Consider the following 11,756-nt stretch of genomic DNA (forward strand, 5'->3'; position numbering starts at 1 on the left):
CGGGCAGACAGACGAAAATTCTTGAGGCTGAGCGGGCTGCCCGAAGGGGGCGGGGCCATAGGGCGCCCCGCCCCCAGCCCTTTGTGACGTAGAACAATGCCTGCCACGCGTCGGAACTCAGCTGCCTTGGCAGCGACTGGGCACGACTGACACGCGCCAAGGAACGCCGTGGTCATCTGAGGCCAACTTCAGGAATCATGCCGTTTCTGTTAAGATTAATCGTTTTCTTTTATGTATGGGGCATTTTTACCGCTCAGGGACAAAAGGAAGAGGAGAGCACAGAGGAAGTGAAGATCGAAGTTTTGCATCGTCCAGAAAACTGTTCTAAGACAAGCAAGAAGGGAGACCTGCTAAATGCCCATTACGACGGCTTCTTGGCTAAAGACGGTTCGAAGTTCTACTGCAGGTAGGAAAGGCTGTGAACTGCTCTGGCGTCCTGTTGATGCATGAAATCTAGGCTTCCTCTACTAACCAGAAGCTACGTGGTTGGTTGATTGGTTCTCGTTATTTAACAGGAAGAGTTGAGCCTTTTATTCCAGGGGGGAGAGGGGGCGGGGGGAATTCCTACTGATGTGCAGTAGTTCCCTATTGAACTATTACTTTTTAAATTATTAAAAATGGTGGCCCACGAAATTATCGGAAATACACGACATACAGACGCACCCCGGCCACTGCCACCACCCTTGGGATCCATGGAAGGGTAAGTTATGGTACTGTCTGTAAGGATGTTCTCAACATTTTCTTTTGCCATTTTTTGGAGCCTCTTTACAGAGGATTGGGTAGGGTAGGTTAAGAAGCTTCAGAAGCATGATATTTACAGACTATGGACCACTTTCCAACTGTATCCAAAAACCACAATAACTTTCCCTGGTGTCTTCTGGGCCCTGTGTTCTTTCATGTCACCCCTATAATCTCACCACTGCCTGCTCTGATTTAATTGATCTTTTTACTACTCAAAGGAAGAATGGCTTTTCTTCATCTGTGCTATAACGCTCTAAAGATAGGATTGGGGAAAGTTAGTTCTTTTCATTTGGAAGAAAATAGATAAATTTAGTAAGAAAAGATACAAATTTTAGTTATTGTTCAAATGACTTTTTGAGGTTAAACCTGAGCCATAAGTTTTTAGAACAAACTCAGAAAGGTTGAATGAGTTATTTGGACAAGCCATGCAGCTAGTTAGAGGCCAGAGACCCATTAAAAAGGTAACTATTGAATAGTTTGTGCAAGATGGCAATAAAAAAGATGATGACATGACTCCTAATGATTAGCTTTGGGCAAATCATACTTCTTTCTGGCTATTTTGAAGGAAGTTTGAGCCAAACATCCTGCCAGGAGGTTCAGAATGAATTTTTTTTTTTTATTCTAAGTTATTTCTTTTTTTTTTTTTTTAAGATTTTTATTTATTTATTTGACAGAGAGAAATCACAAGTAGATGGAGAGGCAGGCAGAGAGAAAGAGGGAAGCAGGCTCTCTGCCGAGCAGAGAGCCCGATGCAGGACCCGATCCCAGGACCCTGAGATCATGACCTGAGCCAAAGGCAGCAGCTTAAACCACTGAGCCACCCAGGTGCCCCCAGAATGAATATTAATTTGAAAAAAGAGAAAGGACTCCAATTTTAAATTATAACCTCATGTCCAGAAATATTTTGGTTTTTTTTTAAGATTTTTTATTTGTCATAGGGAGAGATAAAGAGCACAACTGGGGAGAAGCAGGCAGAGGGAGAAGCAGGCTCCCAGCGGAGCAAGGAGTCCAATGTGGGGCTCAATCCTGGAACACTGGGATCATGACCTGAGCAAAAGGCAGGCACTTAACTGATGGAGCCACCCAGACATCCCATCCAGGTGTATTATAAAGTTTTATTTCATTTTTCTTAAAATCAGCTTACCTAAGTATTGTTTTTTATTATAGCCGGACACAAAATGAAGGCCACCCCAAATGGTTTGTTCTTGGTGTTGGGCAAGTCATAAAAGGGCTAGACATTGCGATGATGGATATGTGCCCTGGAGAGAAGCGGAAAGTGATTATACCCCCTTCATATGCATATGGAAAGGAAGGCTATGGTAAGGTGTCTTAATATTCTATCTCTAAGTTATATTTAAAAATAAAGCATAGCTTTGGATATATATCCAAAAGAATCGAAAGCAGGGTCTCAAAGAGATATTGGTATACTCATGTTCATAGCAGCACCATTCATAAAAAAGTGGAAGCCAAAAGTAGAAGTAATCTAAGTGTCCATTGACAGATGAGTGGATAAACAACATGTGTACACATAAAATAGAGTATTATTCAGCCTTAAAAAGGAAGGAAATTATTCTATATGCTATAACATGGATGAAACTTGAGTACCTTATACTAAGTGAAATAAGCCAATCACAAAAAAACCACTATGTGATTTTGTTTGTATGAGGTATTTGGACTAGTCAAATACAAAGAAGAGAGGCTGCCAAGGCGCTGGAGAGAGGCTGGAATAGGCAGAGAAGTGGTTTAATGGGTTTAGAGCTTCAGCTCTCCAAGATGAAATAGTTCTAGAGATTGGTTGCTCAGTAATGTGAATGCATTGAACTATACAGTTAAAATGGTTACAGTGATAAATTTTATGTTACATGTATTTTCCATAATTAAAAATTTTTGAATAACTAAAAACAAAATTAAAAAACCACAGGGGAAAATAGTTACAGAATCACAGGGACCAATAATCTAGCCATATCTAGTCCAGTCCAGCTTGGTCCCCACTTTTCACATTTATAGAAAATTAAGACATTTGTTGGAAGATAGCTCTCTGGCCAGAGTTCTTTCCCTCGTGTAGTGGCAGTACTCATAAAGATCCTATATATTCTATATGTTCTACCTTAGTCATTTTTATTGGTTTTAGTACATGTTATTTTATTAATTTTTATGTAAATGTCTATATCATATACCTTAGGTAAGCAGTACCAAAGTCAAATTCATAAACCTCAGGAAACTGGAACATATCTTAGAATAAAAGGACAGCACTAGAGCATAGTAAAAAGAGCAACTGAATATAAAAAGCTATCAGTCACTAATCCCCGAATTCGGGAACAGCCTTGAAATGTGGAAGAAATGAACTGCTTCTTTCAATATCTTACTTTTTTTAAAAATCCTACTATAAGATCTAAGAACCTAGGTAAAGCAGATAAATGGGCAAAATTTTGGCAACTGTGTTATTCACCAATAATAAAAATAACCCAACCCTAGAAATAGGCAAGCAGCCTACTAACAAAAAAAAACAAAAACAAAAAACAAAAACACCTTTAAATCTATGGGAACATTTAGTTTCATTAATAATTAAAGAAAGGCAAATTAAAACAAAGTGAGACACCCATTTTCACTCATCAGATGATCAGAGGCATCAAAGTTGGCACAGGTATAGAAAGCTAGCATTCTCATGCATTATTGCTGGGAATGTAAATCACTCTACCTTTCTGGCAATTTCTATCAAGATTTAAAAGCACATATCCTCTGAGCCAGTAGATTCATTTACAGAAATGTACACAGAGGTATATATAAAAGAACATTCATTACAGACTTTTATTTGGTAGCAAAAAACTGGAAAGTACCTGAGCATCCATCCATAGGGAATTAGTCAAATATGATGTATCTATACAATGGATTGTGGTGCAGCCAATAAAAAGAATGCCATAGAGCCAGATGTATTAATATGTTAAAAATAAAGTGGGATGGGGCACCTGGTTGCTCACTGGGTTAAATGTCAGCCTTCAACCCAGGTCATGATCCCAGGGTCCTGGGATCAAGCCCTGCATCATCATTGAGCTCCCTGCTCAGTGAGGAGTTTGCTTCTCATTCTCCCTCTGCCCTTACCCGCCTCCTCTGCTCATGCTCTCTCTCCCTCTCTCTCAAAGAGAGAATAAACAAAATAAACAAAATCTTTTTAAAAATAAAATAAAGTGGCATAGAATGTATTCATGCAAGGAGTATTTATTGAGCATCAAAGCCAGGCCCTTTCCAGGCATTGAGCATAAAGCCAATGTACAAAGAAGAAACAATTTCCTATCCTCAAAGATCTTACTTGTGAGGGGGAGAATTTCACATATGCATCATGCATCTACACAAATTATATGTGAAAGGATACACAGTCATCTGGTGATACTAGTCATCTGGTGAGAAGGAAACCCTGAGGGTCAAGGGTTAGGAGATTTCTTCTTACTCTCTAACATTTTGTACTGTTTAAATTTTTGAAATTGACAAAGTTAAAAATGAAGCTGAATAAAGAGAAGTTTTTAAAAGGGGGAAATGGTCAGCCTAACAGAGGGATAGTTTTTACTTTGCATTCTCTATCAGATCCTTGCTCCCTCTTGTTATGTGAAGACTATAATCATTCCCTCCTCATACGATTTAGAACCCTTGCTAACACCACCTATTTGAAATATTTAGTATGTGATTAAAGTCATTAAAGATTCATTTTCTATGAAGAGATACTGTCATTACTCCCAAATATTTCGTTGAATGGTTCACCCTCTCTGAGGCTGTTTTGTTAACTCATTGATAGTTGTGATTCCCTCACGTGCTCTTTCCAGCAAGAGGAGGGGCCCACTGCCCCAGACTGGATTGCAGGGAGGTTAGTGACACAAAACAGACCCAGTCAGACTGTAAACTCCTAAAGAGAGAGTTACAGGTAACTACAGCTTCATTCTCAATGCTTTTAACCAATCATTTGGTCCCATCAAAATAGCTCCCATGGAACCATAATTTGTATATCCTATTTAGACTTGCACAGGAATCTGGGAGAGGGAGAGAGGGAAAAAAATTGAAGATAAGTTAAATTGAATGCAGTCCTTGCCCAAAAATATTGTCATAGGTTGAGACCGATTTTAGGCAAGATGATACAGGTAAAGTTTGCCTTTTCGACTCTTCAGTCTCATTTTAACCACATCCCACATTAATAGGTGCTTATTCATCCTGTTGGGCCCCATTTTCCTATAGCAGAAGTCCACGTAGTTACCCTTTTTGTAAACTAGTTTATGCTTAGCTATGAATGATTACCCAGGCTGCCTATGCTATTAATAAACCAGACCCTTGCTGCAGAGAGGTACAAGTTTAACTTTGAAGAAGTTAGATGGTATTCAATTTGAGGTGTCCCCAAAAGACATAAAAATGATGAATCTCATTAGTAATACCACCAACGCTTTTGTTTTACACATGAAGAAACTGTGGCCCAACTAAAGTATGTTCTTTGGAACATACTTAATTGCTGGCTTACCTGCATCACGTGGGTAGGATTAGATTACGTAAAAATTGTGGTGGAGACCATACATCACTGCTTAACCAACCACTTCTTGTCAAATAAGCTCTTTTAAATAAGTTGTTATTGAGACCTAACATCAGCTATAACTTTATTTTAGGTAGTACTTGAAGAAGGCTCTCCTCTGTGCAATATCCTTGCTTCATATGACAGAGCACCCTGCATGTCTTGAAATGCATGTGACTTTTTAGTGCTTTAAATTAACAGTACACGTGGTACGTATAGATTCTTTAACTCCTACGTCTTTGATCTGCTTCTCTAAATACAAGTAATTCTATAGCAAATTCACCTTTTTCTCCTTTTTATGCTCTGATTTCTTTGTATGACAAAGCCTAATTGGCAATATTTTCTGTGTTTCCAGTAGAATTATTTAGAAACTTCATATGGACTTGTAATATTTTTTCTTAAGAAATTTGAATTTGTGTTTTGAGGTTGCCTTATTATCATTAGTTGTTTCCCTGTTGTAAGGAGATTGTAACTGGACAGACTAGGGATGGATTTTGTAAAAATGATCATTGAATTAATCTCTACCTCTTTTTGCTCTAAAGTCAGGTAAGAGGTGGTTACATAGCTTGGAACTTCATTAGTCATAGGATGTATGGGTAGATTTTTTCTATGTCCTGGTTTTGGAGATGACTGATCGATCTCTCCTTTTGGCTGTAACTTTGAAGCTCTTTTCTCTCTGGGTTAAATCAATACTTGAGCAAGAATTCTATTTACTTCAGAGAACAAGCAGCCATTTAAAAAATAAACCATAGGGGCATTCGTTCAACAAATATTCATTCAACAAATATTAGTGGATGAGACTCTGGGAGAGACTGGGCAATACCGGTGACACAAGCCAACCCCTGCCTCTTAGCACATCATTTCTACAGGTCATTTCTATGAAATGGTCATCCGAATAAGCCCATAGCTTGCTAAGATAATCTGTGATGTCTTGTGATGTAATAGATGAGTGAATAGGTTAACCTTTTTAAGAGGACTATTCACCTTAATACTTAATTTTTTTATTGTGATTATAGATTTCATAAAATTGTTACTGTGTTATTCTGTCATTGCACTTATTTTTTAATGTCTGTAAAGGACTGGGAAGACAAATATATTGAAACATATGTTTTATTTATGCTGCCAAATAACTACACAATGTCAATTTTTAGAAGATTACTGATTTACACTTTGAAATCTTTCTGCCCATGCATTTCTTCTCTGCACTAGCTCTTTTCTATATAATGATGGGGTATACTAATAAAAATTACATGACTTGGGGATGCCTGGGTGGCTCAGTTGGTTAAGCAGCTGCCTTCGGCTCAGGTCATGATCCCAGCGTCCTGGGATCGAGTCCCACATCGGGCTCCTTGCTCCGCAGGGAGCCTGCTTCTCCCTCTGACTCTGCCTTCCACTCTGTCTGCCTGTGCTCGCTCTCACTCGCTCTCTCTCACTCTGACAAATAAATAAATAAAATCTTTAAAAAAAAAATTACATGACTTGTATTTATTTTAATTCAATAAGAAATTAATGACCTACTAGGTTCTTAAAACTGATTTGGTTTAAAAACATGGAAATATTTTTTAAAGTGTTTAGTAAGTGGTTTTTATAAATGTGAAATAATATAGTCATAATGCTGTAATGGCTATTTGTGATTAAATATCTGAACCTTATCTTCATGTAAGTTAAACTGTTAAAAATTATACCTTTAGCAGAAGGCAAGATTCCACCTGATGCAACACTGATTTTTGAGATTGAACTTTATGCTGTGACCAAAGGACCACGAAGCATTGAAACATTTAAACAGATAGACACAGACAACGACAGGCAACTCTCTAAAACTGAGGTAATTCAAACAAATTCTATGTGTACAGTCTATTTTTTTCTTCACAATTTAAATAGATATCTATTACATTGGTTATTTTTAAGTTCTACTGAGCATGGGCTGATTACTTTGCTTTTACAGAGCAGATTACTAAAAAATCTAAGCTCCAAGAAGAAAATGTGCCTTTTTCAACATAAAACTTGTAATGAGTCATCCTGTTCAGTTGCCTTTCTCCCTGCCAGAAGTTCATTAAAATAACAAGCTCATCTCCATAGGGCATTTCCAGTTTTTAGACCGGAACAGAGCTCATTCAAGCAACACCATAGGAATTTGTAATAGTACAAATAATTTATGCCTTGCAGGACTGTGGGGATTACATGAAACTATGAAAAGAGCTAGTGAGAATTTGAATTGTGTGCACTAGAAAGTTGTAAGCAGGATCCAGGAGTATCGCCCTCGCCCCGCAAGGACAAGAACCCTGGTTCAGATGCATCTTCTCTCTCTCCTCTCTCTTTATTTCCGCAAGTCTACACACTTATATACGCTTACATGACCAATCAGCGAGCAGGGTACAGGAGGGAGCGAATCAGGCTGTGCACCTAAACGAACAACTTCGCTAGCAACCAATGCTGTTTACTTCCTCTTTGGGCGTTCCGCTTTGTCTCATGAGGCAATCCTAACCTGGCAACTAGCCAGGCGCCATCTTTTAATGGCGGAGGCCGCCCTGGCCAGGGGCCTGCCTCCGACACAGGAGTTCCCTAACTAGCTTCCACACTCCAGTTACTCTTTTTTTTAGATTGTATTTATTTATTTGCTAGAGAGAGAGAGAGCATAAGTTGGGGGGTTGCTGCAGACAAAGGGAGAAGCAGGCCCCCACTGAGCAGGGAACCCAATGTGGGGCTCAATCCCAGGACCCTGGGATCATGATCTGAGCTGAAGGCAGATGCTTAACTGACTGAGCCACCCAGGCGCCCCTCCAGTCAGTCTTCTATATGAATTGGGGGATTAATAAAGATGTCGGAGCAATAATAGTAATTTTCTTTTGTATTTTCTCAGTACCAAGTACTACTAGAAGCACATTAGCATGTGAACTCACTTAATCTTTATGACAGTTTATGAGATATACACATGTCATTATCTCTATGTTATGGAAGGGGAAAATGATGCCCAAGCAGGTTAAGTAACTGGGCTAAGTTCACACCACCCTTAAGTGGCAAAATCAGTCTGGCTCTGCTACTTGGCTCTTTCTTTTTTTTTTTCTTTCTGATTGATTTTTATTTTAGAGAGGGGAGAGGCAGAGGGAGAGAGGAATTCAAGCAGACTCTGTGCTGAGCACAACGCCAGACACAGGCCGAGCCGAAACCAAGAGTTGACTGCTTAACCCACCAGGCCACCCGGTTGCCCCCACTACCTTGCTTTTAACCAGGGCCTCTTTCAGGGAATTTCCAGTCTGGATGTTTGAGGGCTAATGTTTGTACTACTGAAGGCCAGTGATTGGCTTAGTCCCACTGACTATACCCTTTTTGCTTCAGTTGAGTAACCCATTTGTCTCCCCTTTGTTGGGAGATAGTTTAACAAGCATGACTCCACCACCTCAATAACAAAAGGTCCCTGAGGGGTTGATTTCCAAAGACAGGTGTGCTCCCTCTCCAGTCCTTCCCCCACCCTGACTCTACTTCCTCCTCTAGGATATTAGTAAGGACTTGCCCCTGAAGCTCCTTTGTTGCTCAGCAGTGGGAGAGGGATACGTGAATGAAAACATCCCCTGTTCCTTAAGGAGGAGGACAATTAGTGGGGTGGCAAATCCATCCGGCACGTACTTGGCGTTGACTCCTTATGAGTTTCAGAGTGAACTGCAGCTGATGAATTCACAAAGTACCCAAGAGCTCAGCCTGTGCATACAAACCATTCGTTATCAGATGTACACAAAGAGGCACATTCTGCAGTATGAATACTCTTCAGTAGTTCTTATGGGTTCTTTAGTTCTTTCTGGAAAATAAAAGTAGAGAAAGTCCAAAACAGTGACCCGCTTAGCAACAGTCTGTCCAGATGTCTGTCAGGTATCAGCTGTGTTATCACTAGGTTAAGAGTGACTTTCACATGCTTGAATAGTAATAGCTTTCATTGACATCTATAAACATTACTCTAATACTCACATAAATACTACCATAGAGATACTGTTTCCCCTCTTTTACAGATAACAAAATTGAGGTCCAGAGAGGTTAAATTATTTGTCCCAAGACCACACAGTGAGTACATGACAAAGACTAGATTTAAAACATGAACTAAAAGAAACTACCTCCTCTCATCATCAGAAAGATCAAGTCAATTCTTTAGTATAAGGTGGGAGAGAAGAGGTACACAGTATTTTTTATTAAATTATGAAGTAGAAATAGTATGGAACTCATTGTCAGCGAAATTAAGGTTATTTCTTACTGCTGCCTTTTTGTACATGTCCACTACACTATACTAGAAAAGTGTGTCCTGAGAGTCAGTAATATTGGTTATGAAAATATATTTATTTAGAAACTGAGGAATATTTGAGGTTCTTTAAAATTCTTTTCATCTACATAGCATTGTTATGGCTCAACTAGAAGAAAAAAATGTATCTCCCTCAATAGGACTAAAGTCTCACTTGAGAACAGTTCTGTTGATCATCTAAAATAGTGTACTCATGATGGACTGAGCTGGGATACATACTGCTAAAAACCTCTCAAAGTTCAACTTTAGCTTTAAAAATCCTCTTGCGTTTAAAATACCCAGACTTGCTGAACAGTATCTCCAGATTATTGCACATTGTATTCTTTAGTTATTATATATATTAGCACTTTACAATGGAAATATGATTGAGTCACGTATATAAAAAAATTTTAATAGTCACATCTTAAAAAAGCAAAAAGAAACAGGTGAAATGAATTTTAATACTATGTTTTATCTAACAGTATATCTGAAATATTTCCCCTTCAGCATGAAATAAATGTAAAAATTATAAATATTTTTTATTGTCTTCAAAATATGTTGTGTACTTAACCCTGAGAGTAGCATACCTCTATTTGATCTAGCCACATGTCAAGTGTATAGTAGTCCCATGTGGTTAGTAGAAATGTCATATTAACGCAGAGAAAGAATACTTAATACCTGTTCTTTATTTGGTCTTATTATTATAGAGATTGCCATAGTTGTATGGATTTGAAGGAGAGTTATAGAATCATAGAAGAGTTAAGAAAATTGAATTTTATTTCAAAACCTATGGTTGAGTTTTATTGATAATTCAATATATACATTAATTTTAGAATTATAAAAATACCAATTTGGTTTTTATTCACTAATAGGATTCCTTAAGAATGATTTTCCTCATTTTCCTTTCATAATGTGGACAGTATAGATTATTGGAAAATACTTGGTTTCAACAAAATTCAATTCAAAGGTTAATCTTTGAGTATGTACCACTAACCATCTGTAACTTCAGGGGAAGCTAATTCGAAGATGTTTCTTTTCAGAAAAATTGCTTCAAAGGTTAAAAGAATAAAACCTCAAATAGTTTTTAAAATTTTTAATATCACTTATAAGTAGCCTTACCATTGAGTTTCCTTATGTAAACATATTTCCTTAAAGTTACAGAAAATTTACTGTGGTACTTTTTTATTAAAGACATTATTTTGGTCCTCTAGATAAATCACTACCTGCAAAGGGAGTTTGAAAAGGATGATAAGCCACGTGACAAGTCATATCAGAATGCAGTTTTAGAAGATATTTTTAAGAAGAATGATCATGATGGTGATGGCTTCATTTCTTCCAAGGAATACAATGTATATCAACATGATGAACTGTAGTATATTTTTATTTCTAAATTTTCTTAGCTACTTACTGTACTTTATATATAAAACAAAGTCACTTCCCCTAGAACTTGTCTTTTATGTTTTCCTCCCACGAGAATATATTTTGATCCCATCAATACATGTAATTTTGGCATAATAAATGTGTGGTATTTTGCAAATTTAACATTCAGGAAAAGTATAATTATGTTTCCTATTGCTTTATTCTGTGAACACAAATTGCATCACCAAGAAATAGACCACATCCCACTGGGCAGTTTTCCCCCTTCAGGAAGCAGGAGGACATCTATGTCAAAATCTACAAGCTCTTCCCAGCTCCAACCTTAACAACATGTAAAAGTGTTAAATATCCAATTTTTAACATTTTAATTGTAAAAATGTCCCGTTATATTGAAAATATTCAATAGGACTCAGGAATTAACGTTTCATTTGTTTATACATTTCGCAGCATTACAAGTAGAAGCATATAAAAATCACAGAACTAAACAAATACTCCTTTTGGATGCATATAAGAAAGTATTAGTTGTATACCTCTGTCCCACAGAGAGCCTTAAACACAGTTTCTGTACTTTTTGGTGCAAGCTCTGGTCTTTGGTCATTATTCCAGTGGGGAATGCTTAAAGACAATTGACCAGACCAAAGGCTTTGTGCCTCTTACATAGCAGACATAATAAAATCTATACTGTTCTGAGTCTGTACTCCTTCAGACATCATTCTAAATGTGCTGCCTCCTCTTCCTTCTTGTAGGCCTTTAGATCTATCATCCCTAACTTTTTGTCTTGATCGTTTTAAATTAATGCCATGGTTTTCCTTAATTTCCGGTTCCCTT

General features: G+C 37.8%; 1 protein-coding gene across 3 annotated transcripts; it reads left to right on the forward strand.

Moving 5' to 3' along the window:
• The first annotated feature begins 53 nt into the window (after positions 1-53).
• FKBP7 (FKBP prolyl isomerase 7) lies at positions 54-11,108 on the forward strand. 3 transcript variants are annotated; one of them, XM_013064817.2, is made up of 5 exons: positions 54-406; positions 1,909-2,060; positions 6,979-7,112; positions 9,289-9,340; positions 10,763-11,108. In XM_013064817.2, the coding sequence occupies exons 1-5, from the start codon at positions 198-200 to the stop codon at positions 10,789-10,791; spliced, it is 576 nt and encodes a 191-aa protein (XP_012920271.1). In that variant the 5' UTR covers positions 54-197; the 3' UTR covers positions 10,792-11,108. The 3 variants fall into 3 exon arrangements, with proteins under 3 accessions (XP_012920271.1, XP_004769028.1, XP_004769029.1); XM_004768971.3 differs by lacking the exon at positions 9,289-9,340; XM_004768972.3 differs by lacking the exon at positions 9,289-9,340 and having other exon boundaries at positions 6,982-7,112.
• Positions 11,109-11,756: the final 648 nt, after the last annotated feature.

This window comes from Mustela putorius, unplaced genomic scaffold (genome assembly GCF_011764305.1).
Source record: "Mustela putorius furo isolate JIRA1106 unplaced genomic scaffold, ASM1176430v1.1 tig00003869_pilon_pilon_pilon, whole genome shotgun sequence".
NCBI classification, from domain to species: Eukaryota; Metazoa; Chordata; class Mammalia; order Carnivora; family Mustelidae; genus Mustela; species Mustela putorius.